This window comes from Bufo bufo, chromosome 6 (genome assembly GCF_905171765.1).
Source record: "Bufo bufo chromosome 6, aBufBuf1.1, whole genome shotgun sequence".
In the NCBI taxonomy this organism is placed as follows: Eukaryota; Metazoa; Chordata; class Amphibia; order Anura; family Bufonidae; genus Bufo; species Bufo bufo.
In genome coordinates, this window is record NC_053394.1 from 363874998 (window position 1) to 363894753 (window position 19756).

The following is a 19756-nucleotide window of genomic DNA, read 5'->3' on the forward strand; positions in this document are numbered from 1 at the left end:
CATGTGGAATTATATACATAACAAACAAGTGTGAAACAACTGAAAATATGTCATATTCTAGGTTCTTCAAAGTAGCCACCTTTTGCTTTGATTACTGCTTTGCACACTCTTGGCATTCTCTTGATGAGCTTCAAGAGGTAGTCCCCTGAAATGGTTTTCACTTCACAGGTGTGCCCTGTCAGGTTTAATAAATGGGATTTCTTGCCTTATAAATGGGGTTGGGACCATCAGTTGCGTTGAGGAGAAGTCAGGTGGATACACAGCTGATAGTCCTACTGAATAGACTGTTAGAATTTGTATTATGGCAAGAAAAAAGCAGCTAAGTAAAGAAAAACGAGTAGCCATCATTACTTTAAGAAATGAAGGTCAGTCAGTCAGCTGAAAAATTGGGAAAACTTTGAAAGTAAGGGCTATTTGACCATGAAGGAGAGTGATGGGGTGCTGCGCCAGATGACCTGGCCTCCACAGTCACCGGACCTGAACCCAATCGAGATGGTTTGGGGTGAGCTGGACCGCAGAGTGAAGGCAAAAGGGACAACAAGTGCTAAGCATCTCTGGGAACTCCTTCAAGACTGTTGGAAGACCATTTCAGGGGACTACCTCTTGAAGCTCATCAAGAGAATGCCAAGAGTGTGCAAAGCAGTAATCAAAGCAAAAGGTGGCTACTTTGAAGAACCTAGAATATTACATATTTTCAGTTGTTTCACACTTGTTTGTTATGTATATAATTATATAATTCCACATGTGTTAATTCATAGTTTTGATGCCTTCATAGTCATGAAAATAAAGAAAACTCTTTGAATGAGAAGGTGTGTCCAAACTTTTGGTCTGTACTGTATATATATATATATATTTATTATTATTATTTTTTTCTTTATACTGTTTTATACAGCTCATGTGCACCGGCTCAAAAAAAATCACTTTGATGGAAATATGGTGAATACTTGACCAGGATTGTTTTATATATTTTATTGAAAAAGTGATAAGAGAGAATTATATTACAGATCACAAAGAGGAAAGAACATAAAAAAGGCATATACAGTAAACAACCTAAGGGCTGATATCAGGTAAAAAATTGGCTCCAGAAAGGTTTAGTTCTCTGGTCGCGGATCGGCGATCTCTGGGTGCGAAGTGAAGTTTGTCACAGAAAGTGAGAAGTCAAGGTTCGTCAAAGTAAAATGCGTCCAGCGCTTATACAGGTGGTGGCAGAGACCAGGAACATACCCTCAGAATGGGTCAGAGATCAGACTCTGATCTCCGAGGCCTACAGTCATTACCTGGAGTGTTTGAGGGTGAATTTCAAGCATGGGTTGAATAAGAAATGGATACAGGAAGACAATGGAAGGGGGGAGGGTTACCAGTTCAACAATAATAAGATAAAAGGGGCAGTATAATGGCTCCGTGGTCAGCACTGGTGACTTGTGGCGCTGGGGTTCTGGGGTCAAATCCGACCAAGGACAACATCTGCATGAAGTTTGCATGTTCTCCCGTGTTTGGGAACTCATCTTCTCCTCTTTTAAGACATTTACTGTAAACATGTTACACATTGACCCTAGAAGTGCAGTGTTTTACAATAGCACCCTATGGGTGACAATGGCATTCTTCACATGTCTCCCTCGGATGTATACGCCCTGACTGTATAGCACTGACAGAAGCGGCAAACGCAATGCATACAGAGCCTAAGACCATGTCTACGATGAAAATGACACGCCGAACTAATAAATACTAAAACGCTTCACTTTTTTAAGGGCAGCACGGCTGATTTTCCAACCAGATAATTCGCTTCTGTTCATCGTGAATGGCGTCCTTTACTGTGCAGAGAAGAGAGTCCGTGTCACTCCAGCTGTCAGCATACACAGTGCTGTACAGGCAGGGCAGGGAATCGAGCTCAGCCTCCTCCCTCTGAGCGCACTCCAGCAGCAGATCCTCACATTTTCCCCACCATTGTCGGGTTTTTCTAGAGAAGGAAAAAAAAGGCGTCAAACTTCCACAATGTCTTAAAAAAAGACAAAAAACAGCCTTAGGCCTCCTGCACACGACCGTTGTGTGCACCCGTGGCCGTTGTGCCGTTCTCCGTTTTTTTTCGCGGACCCATTGACTTTCAATGGGTCCGTGGAAAAAACGGAAAATGCACCGTTTTGCAGCCGCATCCGTGATCCGTGTTTCATGGCCGTGAAAAAAATATGACCTGTCCTATTTTTTTCACGGCCAACGGTTCACGGACCCATTCAAGTCAATGGGTCCGTGAAAGAACACGGATGCACACAAGATTGGCATCCGTGTCCTTGATCCGTGGCCGTAGGTTAGTTTTTATACAGACGGATCCGAAGATCCGTCTGCATAAAGCTTTTTCAAAGCTGAGTTTTCACTTCGTGAAAACTCAGAACCGACAGTATATTCTAACACAGAAGCGTTCCCATGGTGATGGGGACGCTTCTAGTTAGAATACACTACAAACTGTGTACAAGACTGCCCCCTGCTGCCTGGCAGCACCCGATCTCTTACAGGGGGCTGTGATCAGCACAATTAACCCCTTCAGGTGCGGCACCTGAAAGGGTTAATTGTGCTATCATATCCCCCTGTAAGAGATCAGGGCTGCCAGGCAGCAGGGGGCAGACCCCCCCCTCCCCAGTTTGAATATCATTGATGGCCAGTGCGGCCCCCCCCCCCCCTCTATTGTAATAATTCGTTGGTGGCACAGTGTGCGCCCCCCCCCTCCCTCCCTCTATTGTAATAATTTGTTGGTAGCACAGTGTGCGCCCCCCCTCCCTCCCTCTATTGTAATAATTCCTTGGTGGCACAGTGTGCGCCCCCCATCGGCCCCCCCTCCCTCTATAGCATTAACAACATTGGTGGCCAGTGTGCGGCCCCCCATCTCCCCCCCCCCCCATCATCATTGGTGGCAGCGGAGTTCCGATCGGAGTCCCAGTTTAATCGCTGGGGCTCCGATCGGTAACCATGGCAACCAGGACGCTACTACAGTCCTGGTTGCCATGGTTACATAGCAATAGTACAATAGTAGAAGATTCATACTTACCGGCTGCTGCGATGTTCGTGTCCGGCCGGGAGCTCCACCTACAGGTAAGTGACAGCCTCAGGTCTGTGCGGCGCATTGCTAAATGAACTGTCACTTACCAGTAGGAGGAGCTCCCGGCCGGACACGAACATCGCAGCTCCCAGGTAAGTATGAATCTTTTACTATTGTACTATTGCTAGTAACCCGCTGCCACCAATGATCGGGGGGGGGGGGGGGGGAGATGGGAGGCCGCACACTGGCCACCAATGTTGTTAATGCTATAGATAGAGGGAGGGGGGGGGCCGATGGGGGGCGCACACTGTGCCACCAACGATTTATTACAATAGAGGGAGGAAGGGGGGGGGGGCGCACACTGTGCCACCAACGAATTATTACAATAGAGGGAGGAAGGGGGGGGAGGCGCACTGGCCACCAATGATATTCAAACTGGGGAGGGGGGGGGGGGGTCTGCCCCCTGCTGCCTGGCAGCCCTGATCTCTTACAGGGGGATATGATAGTACAATTAACCCCTTCAGGTGCGGCACTTAAGGGGTTAATTGTGCTGATCACGGCCCCCTGTAAGAGATCGGATGCTGCTAGGCAGCAGGGGGCAATCATGTACACAGTTTGTAGTATATTCTAACTAGAAGCGTCCCCATCACCATGGGAACGCCTCTGTGTTAGAATATACTGTCGGAAATGAGGTTTCACGATCTAACTCATATCCGACAGTATATTCTAACATAGGGGCGTTCCCATGGTGATGGGGACGCTTCAAGTTAAAATATACCATCGGATTGGAGAAAACTCCGATCCGATGGTATAAAAGGGACTCCAGACTTTACATTGAAAGTCAATAGGGACGGATCCGTTTGAAATGGCACCATATTGTGTCAACGTCAAACGGATCCGTCCCCATTGACTTGCATTGTAATTCAGGACGGATCCGTTTGGCTCCGCACGGCCAGGCGGACACCAAAACGACTTTTTTTTCATGTCCGTGGATCCTCCAAAAATCAAGGAAGACCCACGGACGAAAAAACGGTCACGGATCACGGAAAAACGGGACCCGTTTTTGCGGACCGCAAAAAAATACGTTCGTGTGCAGGAGGCCTTAGGTATAGGATCAGATATATTCTACAGCAAACCCAAATTATTGCTGATTTTGCTGCAAATTACACACTGAACCACTGGAAAATCCCCAATAAATAAAACATATTTTTTCATAAAAAAATAAATCACTATTCTCACCTCCCTTTCCCTGGTTCCCTTGCCTGCTCACGTGTCGGCCTTTATACAAACCAACCTCATACAAAGATGTCGTGTCCCCTGTGACTGCTGGTGGCATGGGAGCTGGCAAGGGAGCCAGGAAAGTGAATGAGAGCAGCGCTGCAGTAACTAGCGCCGTCTACTACACAATGAAAAGAGATGTGTAGTCCACCAGTGGCATAACTAGAAATGACGGGGCCCCACAGCAAATTTTTGAACAGAACCCCCCTCCCCCAGACACTTCTTTGCAAACCCCTACTCCCGTGCAGCCCACACTCCAGTGGCTAGTCAAGATTGCTGTCTCTTAGACGAGGTCCGCCAGTCTCTCTGTCCGTTTCCTATGGTGTCACTATATATAATGTCATTGTATTAGGGCTCACTCACACGGCCGTTGTTCGCCTGTGCCCGTATTGCGGCCCGCAAACAGTGATTCCGCAATATGCAGGCACCGGTCCGCAATCTGGAAGGTCGGTGTGAAACGGAGGCACGGAACCCAACGGAAGCACTACGGAGTGCTTCCGTGGGGTTTCTCTCCATGCCTCCGCACCTCAAAAAAATAGAACATGTTCTGTTTTTTTGCTGTGTGGATGGATCACGGACCCATTCAAGCTGGATCCGTCACGGTAGCAGCACGGATGGTGCCCATGCATTGGGACCGCAAATTGCACGAAACGGCCGTACAACGGCCATGTGAATGAACCCTAATACTGTTGAAGGGGCCCTGACAACATTTTTTAGTCCTCCTCCTGGGTGGGCCCCTTCTGAGTTTGGGCCCCAAACAAGCCACTTACCCTGCTTCCCCCATAGCTACGCCCCTGCCCGCTACCTACTTCTGATGGTAGTAAATAGAGTAGGTTCCCATCTCGATTGAGGTCACCTTGATGTGGTGGGTGGGCACAGATATTTTTTGATCAAAAGATATTTGCTAAGAACCTTGTGTTTATCATAGCAACTGCAGTATTAGTTTATATATAGATTTTACATTTAGTGCCTTGAGAGTGCTGTTATGTTCTATGTTTTTCTACTTCCAGAGCTTCAAAGTCGGTCAGTGGGGGGAAAGAAAGTGTTGAACATGCCAATCCTGAGAATAGGCCATCAATATAAAAGAAGTAGACAACCCCTTTAAGGGTGTGGCAAATTTGAGTTTTACAGTAACAGGAAAGTAGATGAGATTTTAAGAAATCTGAAACATGTGCTGCGAACAATTGACCACATTTTATATTTTTTGCATCTTAGACATTGATAACATACTCATAAACGTCTGATAGAAGCATTTTCCACCTCTGTGACCTATACCTATCTCCCCTGAGGATTATGAGGATGTCAGCCTCCTCTGGGCAGAGAATTAATGGAGAATCACTCCCATGGAGTTCTGTGAGAGTCACAGAGAGAGTACACACATGTGCGGCCAACTCTCCACTTTTTCCATGTCTGGACGCAGTGGGCGTTTCACCAAAGTGATCAGAGAATCCACGTTCTGGAGATGGGTGCAGGTTCCAGAAGTCAGATCCGCATCTATGAGACATTTATGGTATGGCCTGTGTGTATACCTAAAATGTCTAAAGTGGGAATACCCCTTTAAGTTAGACTTTCTTTTAGACCTCACGCACACGACAGTGGTGTCGATCCATTTATTTCAATGGGGCCACAAAAGATGCAGACTGCACACCGTGTACTGTCCACCACTGCACATTCATTCCACGGCACCGCAAAAAAAAAGAACATGTCCTATTGTTGTCCGTTTTGCGGACAATAATAGGCAGTTCTAACAGAAGGCAGGACGTAGCATTCCGCAAAATGCAAAATGCACGCGGCTGGTATCCGTGTTTTGCGGATTCACAAAAACCAGTACGGCCTTGTGCATGAGGCATTACTCATATAAAATGATGTTGTCATCCATTCGAGTATGTCGACTTTTCATGTTCACATTTGTTTTTTTCCCGTCTACTTCCAGGTTCTTAGTGATATACTGCTAAACTTTACTCATGGATATGCAACAAATAATACTGTAATACTCACCTCAATTTTTTAGTACTCTTTTCACTTAGTGGGATGTGTAGTATGATGGGATAAATTCCCACACGAATCAGAGCAGAGAGACAGGAGAGTCCAAGTTCCAAAAGGCAGTGCGCATTCTGCATGATAAATTATAGAAATTCATCAGGTCATCCATTCAGGACAACAGGATTTTTTACTGATTTCTGTAAGGCTACAGTGAAAAAAATGTGTGCATCCATCTTCTGGCCGTCTATCCGTTCTTAAAGGCATTGTCTCACTTCAGCAAAAATAATTTATTATGTAGAGAAAGTTAATACAAGCCACTAACTTTCTTTTTCCCCCCTCTGGTTGCACCTGAGCCTTTAAGGGGATTATACGCAATTTTCTCTCCCTTTTTTCTCAATTTTGCACATACTTGGCAGTACACTTCTGTATACTGCTTCACACTGCTTTTGGGTGCAGCCTCGATAACGGTATCCCTATCACCCTATACCTACCCCTCTGTTTCATCACCGTCCTCTACCTTCGGTAGTTTCCTTGGCGCTTCCTAAAATATTATAGTTTTTTTCTCCACCTCCATTTTTTCTTTCTCGCTGTGGCTCTCTGTGCCAGCGGGAAGGTGTTAACATCAGAATTAGCAAGCGCCTTCCCCTTCCTTCCTCCACCTTGCTTTGCCATTTTAAATCAGCTTTTTTTTTTTTCTCCTCCTCTAACTTAGTGCAGTGAAACACCTAATTTACCCAATTAGATCGATTTCCTAGACCGTTCCCACAGATTTGACCAATATAAGTATAACAAATATCACATGCTTGTATAGAAAAGTATAGACCATATATTCCAGAAGGGAGGGGACTGTTTTTGTAAAGACAAAAAGAAGTCTAGGAGAATGAGAAGGAAGGGTCCTTATCGCATGCGTGTATAGAAAAATAAAGACCATATATTCCAGAGGGAAGGGGATATTCTTTGTAGAACCAAAAAGAGTCTAGAAGAATGGGAGGGGAGGGTCCTAGAAAAGGGACAATTTTCTCCAGAAGAGTCTTCTTCTGTCAGCGCGCCCAAGAAGTAAAAGGAGATTTTTTTCCCCCCTCTTTCTTACTCCCTTTCCTTGTTATTTCCACTCTTTTCTTTGTCTTTCCCCTTTTCCCATCCCCTACCCTTCTTCCGAGTTTTTTTTTTTTTAGGGCATCAGGGCAACAGTTAATCTTGTGTTAGTTCAATTTAGTTGGAGTAAAGCGTTGAAGGGTTAATATAAGGATGTTAGTTGCCAACAAAATATTTTAGTTAATCTTAGCGAGCTTTGTCTCACGTGTCCCGGTTAGGATGTATTCCCAACCGGCTGTTTCGGGGGGGACCTCGGAATCAACTCCGGTTACAGGCTTGGGGCAAACAGCCCCTCTCGCCTAGTTACTTCCTCGATCCTAGGGTCCAAGCTCACGTCACAGCACGAGGGGGAAGCCGCTGGATCTTTACTCTGGCTCAACACCCAGTAATGCTGCAGGACTGGAGGATTCTTAGGCGATTGACTTCTCAGGACACCTCCTCTCACCATCTCACGCAGGCATGCAGGATATATTAGCGACGGCTTCAGGACTTGGGGCGCACCTCAGATCTTACTCTGCCTCCTCATACCACCACCGACTAGGTAAACAGGAAGACTTACAAGCATTAGAATAGAGGTATTCCACTTAGCCGAACTCCTAGTACGCCATGCTTCAGTTCATACTCGCCATGAGCCCGAGGCCGGGAGAGAGCAACACACGCTACATCAGCGTCCGCTCACATGGTCCTCCTCGGAATTACCCCAAGACTAAATAAATTTTATTATTTTAATCTTTCTTCATAACTAAGACCCTCCATGCCCCTTATCAGTTTAGTTGCTCTCCTCTGTACTTTTTCCAGCTGCAGAGCATCCTTTCTATGGACTGGTGTCCATAACTGAACTGCATATTCCAGATGAGGCCGCACCAACGCTTTTTAAAGTGGTAATATTACATACCTGCCCCGCGAGTTCTTGCCTCGTTTAATGCATGACAATAGCCTGGTGGCCTTAGAAGCAGCCGATTGACATTGTTTGCTGTAATTAATTCTACCATCCACAAGGACACCTAAAACCTTCTCTATAAGTGACTCCCCCAGTGTTACATCCTTTAGGACATATGAATCACAGAGATTATTACTACCAAGATGGATAACTTTAAATTTTCTACATTGAACCTCATTTGCCAAGTTGATGCCCAATCAGTCAGAGTGTTCAAGTCAGCTTCTAGTTTATGGACATCTTTCATAGACTGCACAGTACTACACAGCTTAGTGTCATCTGCAAAAATAGAAATGGTGCTATTACTCCCGTCCTCAATATCATTAATAAATAAATTAAATAGTAGAGGACCCAGCACTGAACCTTGGTGTACACCACTTATAACCCGGGACCATTCTGAATAGGACTCATTGACCACAACTCTCTGGACACGGTCCTTCAACCAGTTTTCAATCCAATTACAAACTATACTTTCCAAGCCTATAGATCTATAATTACCTGTGGAGGACCTAGATCCTTTTTTAAATATGGGCACCACATTTGCCTTGCGCCAATTACTTGGCACTCTACCAGTACCTAGAGAATCCTTAAAAATTATAAACAGGGGCACAGCAATGACTGAACTGAGCTCTTTAAGAACTCTTGGGGGTAATCCATCTGGACCCGGAGCCTTGTTCACATTTACCTTATTTAACTTATCTTGGACCATATCTACAGTTATACAATTGAGTATACTACTGGATGTACTAACAGCTCCAGCACCACAGATATCACCTCCTTTTTCTTTTTTTGTATTTACAGAGCTAAACAACTAATTTAGTAACTCTGCCTTTTCCTTATCTTCAGTGACTAAACCCCCTTTACCATTATTTAGGGGACCTACCTGCTCAGACCTTGGTTTTTTAGCATTTATATATTTAAATAATTTTTTGGGCATTTGTTTTGCTCTCTTTTGCCACCTGCTGTTCATTTTGTATTTTTGCTAATTTTATCTCCTTTTTACAGATTTTGTTAAGCCCTTCGTAAACTTCAAAGGCTGCTTCTGACCCCACAGATTTGTATTTTTTAAATGCCATTTTTTTTGTCATTTATTGCCCTTTTTACAGTAGCTGTAAGCCGTGGGGGGGGGGGGGGGGGGTTAACTTTAGCCGTTTATACTTGTAACCTAAAGGAATAGATTTTTGTGCAATTACTCAATGTGGATTTAAAGCTCTCCCATTTATCCTCTGTATTATTATGTGACAGTAGCTGCTCCCAGTCTATGCCCTGAAATGCTGCCCTCAACCCAGGGAAATTAGCCTTTTTAAAATTCAGTGTCTTTGCTCTGCCTGACAGAGTTTGCTTCTTATAGTGTAGGGGGAATATAATTATATTGTAATATTGTAATAAGTAATATGGACAATCACAATACATTAGTAAGTGCCTTGTATTAACTTTCTCTACATGATAAATGCCATTTACTGAAGTGAGACAACCTCTTTAATGGCCGTTTTACATCCATTTTGCAGTTAAAAAACGGCCATTAAGAACTGATGCAATTTTTTACATCCCAACCCCTGCAGTGCCCTCAGTATTTTTTACTTTATGCCCACCACAGGGTTGCACTTCTGTCCAAACGACCGTTAAAAACAGTCCAATTGATTTCAATGGTGTCCGTCTGCCGTGAAAACTTCCTATTTTTTGACTGACGTTTTTCACTGGCCATTACAAAAGCGGCCATGTGAATAGCCCTATAGACTTCAATGGGTTCTAAAAACGGCTGTCACAAGGCGGTTTTTGTACTGTCGCGTGACTGTAGCCTTGTAGCCATCGACTCACCTGCTGGGCCACTGCTTCAACATTCTGCCTAGTAAAACAACAGCGTATGCTTTCTCCTTCCTTTTCACCGATAATGTCTCCACGCTGGTATCTTGTCGCATATTCCGCGTCTGTCAAGCACTCTGAAAAGGACAGATTTTGATGAGAAAATGTGAACATTCTGTAATTTTAATTGTAATGTCAAAATTCACATCAACATTTTCTGTAAGGACGTGTAGTTGGAGTTATAGGGATCATTTAGATCATATCGGTTGGTGGTTTAATAGAGGCCATTTACATCAGCTATGATAAGGAACATGTGCTTGTAAGAACGGTCGGCCACTCATCAGTCCTCCTAAACAGCCATCTTTTGTGCTCCCGCAAAAATCATTATTGGCAGCACATCTTCATGTATAAAGCAGGGATGTGCTGCTGGCAATATGCAAGCTGTATGGGGATGATCATAGGTCTCCCATGCAGTTTGCACTGTTCCATGTAAAGGCCCTTTAAACAAGTGCTGATCAACTTGTTATATTGCCGATCGGCACTTGTAAAAGGACTCTTACTCTTTAAAAATCACATTCGCCATATAGATTTCTATGATTGTCTCAAGAAAGTAGAGGCAGAATGGGTTAAACAAAAATAAAAATAAAATAAAAAGGAAGCATTACTTACCTCCCAGATCCCTAACAGATGCTGTTTTGATGCTTACCAATTCCTGCTGCTCTTCACTTCCTGGTCCTGGCTCAACACACAGGAAACAGCAGGAGATGTCTGGGGCTACAGGGGTGTCCCACTTAAGGGGGTTATCCCATGATTAACGTAAAAAATTAAATCCGATGTCATATAGCATGTGGCAGTCTCTTTCTAACAAACTTAGAACCAGCCCTGTACCACCCATGGATCCAGACAGAGATCTCCCTATTCATTGCACCAATTGCTCTGCTAGATTTATTTCAAGCTGGCAGCATAGGGTGTGTTTCCTTTCTACTGCAGCTGGTGGCAGTTGAAGGATGGAACTGAGCATGTGCGTCCATCTCAGTGAGCAGGACAGAGAAATTTGAAAAAGAGCAAACAGCAGGTGGCGCTATACAGATAGATTTCAGTGAATAACTCAGTAGCTATACAAAATTTTTCATTACATACAATCACAAAAGTGTTCAGATTCAGGTGCTGGTTTGAAAAATGTGGAATATTTTTTGTGGGACAACCCCTTTAAGCCAATGATTAACTGAGCAGGTATTTCCTGCATGTCAAGCCGGAACCAAGAAATGGAAAACAGTAGGAACCTATAACAATCGATATGATATGAATGGTGATATATTTCTTCTGTTTTTTTAACGCGTCTAGAAAATGTATTATTCTGCCAGACAACCCCTTTGAGGGTCTGGATAATAGTGGTATATATATATCAGAAAGACCAAATAGTAGGGGTAGATAGCAGAAAGCCACCAACTTGTTATTCCCTACAAGTTACAATGTCCTTGTGCCTTAGTGGGCCCCATACATCTCCTGCGCATGCTACTATGGCCATCTAACATGTAATAGCTAATGCAGAAACTAAGTAGGACCTACCAGTGTCACACTTCATAAAGTCTTTATTGGCACATAGTTTGTCACTCAAAATTCTTCCGAGCAGTGAAGGGACCAGGAGGACTGGACGGGGGACTCCAATCTTGTAGTGAGTCACCAGAGTGTATGGCATTAGTGTTAAGCAGCTTCTTCCCAGTGAAGAACTAGCAGTCGGTTCTGAGAAGAAAAGTAAAATAAAAGATGTAATATACATTGCTAAAAAATAACATATGTAGAAAAACAGACAATTTCTGTACTAATTACTATCTCTTATAGAAATTTTTTGAGATATTGAATCACAAATGGGCGCCGGGAATACCATATTAATACCATATTAATACTATATTAAAGGGTATCTGTCATCTACATAACATGTTTTAAACTGATGATATAGCTCTGTGGGAGGAAGATCCATAACACTGATGGTACCCGGGTTTAGTTTTTCAGAGCCTCCAAAGTACCTAAAATGAAGTTTTAAAGATATGCAAATTACCTATCGCAAGTGCCCAGAGGCGGAGGGTGTGCTTCAAGTGCCCAGTGCTCCCCGCCTTACTTGCTCCTGACCGCTCCCCTCTGTATCGTCCGGCCAGCCCTGTATCCTTGTGTCGTCATTCTCATCTCCATTCATAATCCAGTGCCTGTGCGCTTCACTGCCGTGTCCGAGTATGCGCAGTACATTGACCACTGTGGGCAGAGGCCTACTGATATGTCGTGCGCATGCGCCAGTTACGTAACGGGCCCGGCGGTGAAGCGCACAGGCTCTGGATTATGAATGGAGACAAAAATGACCGGACGATACAGAGGGGGGGGGGGGTCAGGAGGAAGTAAGGCGGGGAGCACTGGGCACTTGCAGCACACTCTCCGCCCCTGGGCACTTGCGATAAGTAATTTGCATATCTTTAAAACTTCATTTTAGGTACTTTGGAGGCTCTGAAAAACTAAACCCGGGTACCATCAGTGTTATGGATCTGCCTCCCACAGAGCTATATCATCAGTTTAAAACATGTTATGTAGGTGACAGACTCCCTTTAAAGGGGTTGTGCACTGGGTTTACACTGATGACCTATCCTCAGGGTAGGTCCTCAATATCGGATCGGCGGGGGTCCAACTCCCGCCGATCAGCTGTTTGAAGAAGAGGCAGGGCTTGTGCGAGCGCTGCTTCCTCTTCAAGATAACCTGCGCGTCGTCTCGCTTGCAGGGGAGGCTCAGTGTAATTACAAGTGCTTTTCCCATTAAAGGCAACAGGATGAGCAGCTACAGTTACTCTGCGCTGTCTGTACAAACAAGGTGATGAGCACATAATTTTAAAAAGGAAGCAGCGCTTGTAGCCCGAGACTGCCCTACTGCGCACATCGGGTTGTAACCAGTCTAGGATCACATGCCATACATTCCGGAAGAGCCCGCAACCAAATTACACCATGGAGTGCAGCACTGGCCTGGTAGGAATGTTTTCAACATTATCACTGAATCACATAAAGTGGGGAACCATTAATTCGCTTTGAAGTTTAGGAGAACTTTGATTTAAAGCGAATCCGAATTTTCTTGCTCTTCGTGGAAAGAATTAGGCTTTCCTAAAATGGTGGGGGGTTCAGTCAGCACAACCCTGTATGCAGGTGCACATCACTATAGCGAAATACACATACAAACGCAAAAACAAATGCAATAGCACTCTGCAACCAGCACTCCGCCCTGCCTCCATGCTGGATGTTAAATGAGGCATTGGTGTACATTTTGGCCAAAGCGTAATAAGCCACTCACCACGTCAAGGTCGCCTCTATGAGTGGTCCCTAACACTAGTACCTACCTGCCATGGGCCATGATAGCCACACAAAATCCAGGGAGCTGTACCTGCGCTCCCTGGATTTTGTGTGGCTATCATGGCCCATGGCAGGTAGGTACTACTGTTAGGGACCACTCATAGAGGCGACCTTGACGTGGTGAGTGGCTTATTACGCTTTGGCCAAAATGTACACCAATGCCTCATTTAACATCCAGCATGGAGGCAGGGCAGAGTGCTGGTTGCAGAGTGCTATTGCATTTGTTTTTGCGTTTCCTAAAATGGTGTCTGCACGTGTTACAAAGCAAAACTAAGTGTAGAGAAGACAAGGCCGGGAGCACAAGATCCCCCGTAATGCCGTGCAGCCAGCCAATCTGCAGATAGCCATCTCCTAAGATGTCACATCCCTATAAAACCCTAATCCTGCGCGGTCTCCGTTATTGTCCTGTGAGCTGAGCATAGGGAGAGACGTGGCAAGCGCTCATGGACTAGGGACAGTGTTGCTGAAAATGATTAATAGAAGAATATTGAAGAGGGAAAGTGCAGGGAGAGTACAGGAAGACTGCAGGGAGAGTGCAGAAAGAGTGCAATTGCGGACAAGAATAGGACATGTTCTATTTTTTTCGGGAACGAAAGTACGGATCCGGAAGTGCAGATCCGGAAATGCGGATCCGGACAGCACATAGTGTGGCTCCATAAAAATGAATGGCTCCGCAATTCCGTTCTGCAAAATGCGGAACAGAATTGCGGACGTGTGCATGGACCCTTAGGCTGAGTTCACAGACCAGTTATTTGGTCAGTTATTTCCATCTCTTATTGTGAGCCATAACCAGTAGTGATGCCTACTCAGAGATCAGGTGTAATGATTTGATTCACACCTATTCTGTGTTTTTGACCCACACCTGATTTTGGCTCACAATTACTGACCAAATAACTGAGGTATGAACTCAGCCTTAGGTAGGCCAGGTCTTAATGATGACCGTCCTCATCTTTTGCTGGCTTTACTTTTCCAAATCATCCTTCAAAGTCTCAATGTTCTAGAAAAGTCAGCAAGATGCAGAGAGAGAAGGAGCTTGATGTTCCTGATGACATATTCTCATCGATATTAGATGATGTGGAAAAGGAGGAAAAAGCAGATGGCAGAAGAAGGGCTCCTACCTGTAGGGCAGGAGAGCGCTGGGGTTGGACAAGTGGGTATGCCAGAGCTGATTAATATTCTGTGTTTACTGTAAAATAACCTGCAGGAGATTGCAGCCCGGAACAGCAATAATATGCATATTGTGCCCCCAACCTAATGAGCCAAACCCCATACGAGGAACAGCCCCTGCCTAAAGGTGCCGCGTGGCCATTAACAATGAAGACCAACTATACAGTGCGGTCTTCATTATTAAATGAAAAGCAGCTGTGGGCTAATTGGCAGCGCGGTTCTTCATCACAGCATGGCTGCAATCCACCCTCAGCACGGCTGCTCCTTGTGCCCGCACCCTAAGGGTGGGTTCACACTAGCGTTAGGGATTCCGTTATGGCTTTCCGTTATAACATGGTTATAACAGAAAATAACGGAATCTATAAGATGGAAAGACGGATCCGTTCTTCTGCCCATAGACTTTTATTATGACGGAATGTAAAACGGAAGCCTTTAAAAGGCATTGTGTTTGCTTTCCGTCCTAATAGAAGTCTATGGGAATCAAAACGGATCCGTCTGGGTCCCGTTATGCAAGAAGGAAAACATAGTCCTGTCGTTATGCTTTCCCATAGACCTCTATTAGGACAGAAAGCAAACAGAATGCCTTTTAAAGGCTTCCGTTTTGCATTCTGTCTAGGCATTCCGTTATAACCCTAAGGCTCCATTCACACATCCACAATTCCATTCCGCATGGATCCGCAAAACATACACGGATGTGTGAATGGACCCTAAGGCAGAGTGGCCTGGGTATACCTGATTTATAGCGATTTGTGACAAATTAATTTGGAACAAATCAAGTTTCTTGGCGAACTTTTGAGAAGCTGCCAAATCGAATTTTTCAAAATTTCACTCATATCTAGCAATAATCTATATAACAGCACCAGTAAAGCAAATAAACAACCATAAAGCCATAGTATATTTAGGTGTGAAACTCTGGCAGACAAGCGGAGAATCGGCCGGACAGAAACCGCAGCATGCAGCGGTTTGTATCTGGCTCGTTCTCCGCTTGTCTGCCAGAAGGCATACGGATGTCCACCAGACCCCATTATACATTCCGTTCGCACCTGGCACTTCCAGATCCGTTGAATTATGGCAGGCTGTTCTCTGCCAGAACAGCCTGCCGGAATTCACATCGGAGGTGTGAAAGTAGCCTAAGAATACCATCACAATGCAGATACGTAGAGACCATACAAGATATTTCCTGTACCTTCACATCTGCATGTGCCACAATTTAGAGACGTCCAGAGTAAGTGAGAACTACAGCGATCAGTGCTGATGATTCGAACATGCTTTTTAGGCTGAGGAGAGAATAACACATGTAAAATCAGAAATAAATGCATGTAAAAAAATAGTTTTTTGTGGCCTGAGAAGTAAATCACAATTTACTCTAATTAATAAAGGGCCACATTTATTCTATATCACAATAATGAGTTTTATATAAACACTGAGATGATGAGAAATTTTTTCCTTTCTCCATACTTTTTGCTTCCAATCATTCTGGTACCAGTTGATCTGTTTCTTATGTGTCCAGGTGTGCACACTGGGGAACATAAACACAATTCATAGCACACGCATACATACACAAATTCACATACAAACACATATATACCCACTTTGACATACGCACACACACAAAGAACCAAGCTCAGAAGCCTTGCAATATTAGTTCGTAAGCTGGGAATTCACAAACAATAATGGTAGCACCCATTATCACACTGTAGACCAGGGGTCAGCAACCTCCGCAACTGCTATTGTTCTGAAACTACAGTTTCCAGCATGCATACTTGCTGTGCTCTTTCCATAAAAGTGAGTGAAGCGTGTTGGGAGTTGTAGTTGCACAACAGCTGGAGTTCTGGAGGTTGCTGGCCCTATATACTAGTCTGATCGGACACAGAGGGTATGGAGCCTAGCAGGACTCTTCTGCACCAACTTGCATGTTTACCATGGATGCAGATACAATGGAAACCAGCAGAATCCAGGTCAGCATCTGGATCTGGAGTTACTGTAGAGTAACTTGCCCCCATTCCTGTCTTACCGTGGCCAAACTTTTCTGAGAAATTAACAGTTGTCTCCCAGTTACAAAACACAGAGGCAGCAAGAGGGTAAGTCACGGGCAAGATTCGGCTACAAGGGGCAGTTTTAACTATTCCCTCCCTTCCGTGCTCCCCTGCATTTGTCCATCAGATGTTGTTTCCGACCTGTACAAGCTTTTCTGTGTGTAATGTGGCAAACTCTATTTTGGTTCTGATATAAGGCTTGCCAACGGTTTTCTTCTTCTGGTAAACTCTCCGTATTTCCGTAGAGTAAATCCAACAGTTTTGAGCACATTTCCATTCATCAGTGAAATAATAGTTCTTACAAAGCTGCAGTGAAAAGTACATTGGTGCACCAGGGCTTTCATGCATGCTTGGTTCGCCCGAAAGTACGTGGGCTCTCTGTGGTGTTACAATTTTGGGGTAGTCTCTATGGTCGGCTGGTCTTAATCAGATGATCACCTTGCCCAGCTTGGTTAATTTAGGAAAGAGTTTTAACTAGTTAGCCTGCCATTAAATATTCATGGTCTCTGCTCTTTAGTTGCTGGTTATAGCATGAACTCTGTGCATTTGTATCCAGAATCCCTAGTATTCGTGGTATCCTGTTGTGACCTGTAATTGACGGAGCTGGAAACTGCAGCTCTTCTCCCATTCACTACACAGTAGACAGAACTGTGTCGTTCCGGCACCAACTTCCAGTGCAAGAAATACTCTGAAATAGCTGATCGGCAGGAAGGCGAGTATCAGACCCCTGCTGATCTGATACTGATGGCCTATCCTGAGGATAGTCCATCAGAAGTAAAATCCTAGAATACCCCTTTAAGGGCACAATCTTATTTAGGGCTAGTTTTCAAAAGCCATAACTTTTCTATGGACAGGGTAGAAAACACCAGCAAATCCGGCATGGTCTTGTAGGTTTTATTTTTACAGCTATCACTGGGCAGTAAAACAGATGGAGCATTTCTAACTTGGCTGCGATATTCTGTCACATTGTGATGTCCCGACATAAAACCCGTTGAAAAAGTCAAGAAACTGGTTTTAAGATTTAAGCGATACAAAGTCACATCATTTCTTTTATATTTTTTTCTACTTTTGCAGATGAAAAACATTTCAAACTCAGGTGGCTTGTAATTTGCATTGGTAACATTTTGGAATACATATGGCTTTTTTAAAATTGTTTTTATTCTATTTTTCATTTAGGAAGAAATAGTCTCCCTAATTCGAGGCAATTTGTAAATTTGTCTTACAGGGGCTTTTGCCTTCTTCTGGATTAACACTGTAGAATTATAGGTTGGACTTGATGGACCTGTTTTATTTTTCAACCTTATCAACTATGAGGTGTATAGTACAGTGCAGCGCTATACACCCCAATCCATGTAATTGTCTATCATTTCTTTTACTACCAGTACTCACCATACGTGGTATCCCATTTTGCCAAGTCATCCGCTGTATAGATGTAATGAGTTGCTGCTGAGCCCTGTAATATAAAACACAAGCACTTAGCGAATTAAACAAGGCCCATCTAGGCTGGTGTCACACATACATTTGTTTCTGGTGTTTTTGAGGGCCTTTTTGCTGTTTGGTGGCCGGTATATTTTTTTTTGCATAAAATACACCATCTCCAGAGGTTACATGAAGCTATGGTAAACAAGAATTTTTGTAAATACATTTGAATCTTGAGGTGTGTCAGGACGTGGGGGTCATCAAGTCAAAGGGCAGAGCAGTAAATATGTACAAAGATGGAGACTGTCAGCTGTGGCGTGTCAGTGTATGGGGTCTGTTTTTATTCTGCATTTTTGATGGTATCTGGTCTAGGATTTGTATTTAGGGGCATCTGGCATGAGGTCTATATTTATTTAAGGGGTCTCTATTTACTCTGTGTCTCAGGTCTGTATTTATTCAGGAGTTCTGATGTGTGGTTTATTTAGAGAATCTGGTTTGGGGTCTGTATTTATTCTGAGGTTTGTATTTATTCTCGGGTTCGTATTAATTCTAGGGTCTGTATTTATTTTGTGGTCTGGTCTGGTGTCAGTATTTATTTTGGGGTCTGGTGTCTATATTTGTTTATTGGTCTGGTCTGGGGTCTGTATTCATTTCAGATCTGGGGTCTGGTCTGGTGTCTATTTTGGGGTCTAATGTCAGTGTTTATTTCAGGGCTTGGTATCTGTGTTTATTTTGGGGTCTGGTGTCTATATTTGTTTATGGGTCTGGTTGGTGTCTATTTATTTCAGGGCTTGGTATCTGGGTTTATTTTGGGGTCTGATATCAGTACTTATTTGGGGGTCTAGTATGGTGCCATTATTTTTGGGTCTGGTCTGGGGTTTATCTTGGGGTTTGGTATTTTGTAGTGGGGTCTAGTGACTATTTATTTTGGACTCACACCTGGTATCTGTATTATTTCACAGTCTGGACTGGTGTAATTATTTACAATGTTTATGACCCATCGCGGGGGACCACCTGCCTTACCATCCTAGAACATCAAAATGCCTTGCCCAGTTTCAAAGCATGAGTAAAGTATGAATAAAATGGAAAAAAAAATTATATCCAAAAGCATACAATCTCTTCTACAAACTTACTGGCGATAGTTGGGAATTATACCCGTTTCTCCATCCTTCAAAGTGTAATTATTTACTCTGTGGGCAAACCACTGGCAACGGTTTTTGTACATGGTATTTGTGATATGTAAAATGTCCCCACATTTCACTTGTAGGCCGCCCTCCACACGTGCAGGCATTGAAAGGTTTACACGGACATAAAATGAGTCACCAGAGGTTAATACACCATTCTGTATGGTATTCAGCAGCTTTCGATAATCTGAAATCAGAAAAAAAACATTGTATTTTACCCGTAAGGCCCACCTTTAAGATGGTTATTATGATAGGATGGAACATGAAATAAGCGCCCATATACTCTATATAAAAACTAGCAACAGCTCTAAGATACCTTTGTTTTAATAGGATTTAATTATACTCAAAAATGTATGATAGGAACCAGCCTGACTCGGGTCCTGCAGGATTGGCCTTGCTGGGATGATGCCCCACAAGATGCCGGTCCTAGTAAAACTCAGGCC

General features: G+C 43.9%; 1 protein-coding gene across 3 annotated transcripts in view; it reads right to left on the reverse strand.

The window, feature by feature from the left end:
• Positions 1-957: 957 nt before the first annotated feature.
• Positions 958-19756, reverse strand: part of CARD14 (caspase recruitment domain family member 14) — a 99811-nt gene continuing 81012 nt past the window's right edge. For all 3 annotated transcript variants that reach the window (XM_040435113.1, XM_040435114.1, XM_040435115.1), the window contains exons 15-21: positions 19263-19500; positions 18100-18163; positions 15861-15951; positions 11694-11867; positions 10140-10261; positions 6305-6420; positions 958-1957 (exon numbers count right to left, since the gene is read on the reverse strand). In XM_040435113.1, coding sequence (XP_040291047.1) covers positions 1744-1957; positions 6305-6420; positions 10140-10261; positions 11694-11867; positions 15861-15951; positions 18100-18163; positions 19263-19500 — 1019 coding nt within the window. In that variant the 3' untranslated portion in view covers positions 958-1743. The remainder of the gene's footprint in view (positions 1958-6304; positions 6421-10139; positions 10262-11693; positions 11868-15860; positions 15952-18099; positions 18164-19262; positions 19501-19756) is intronic.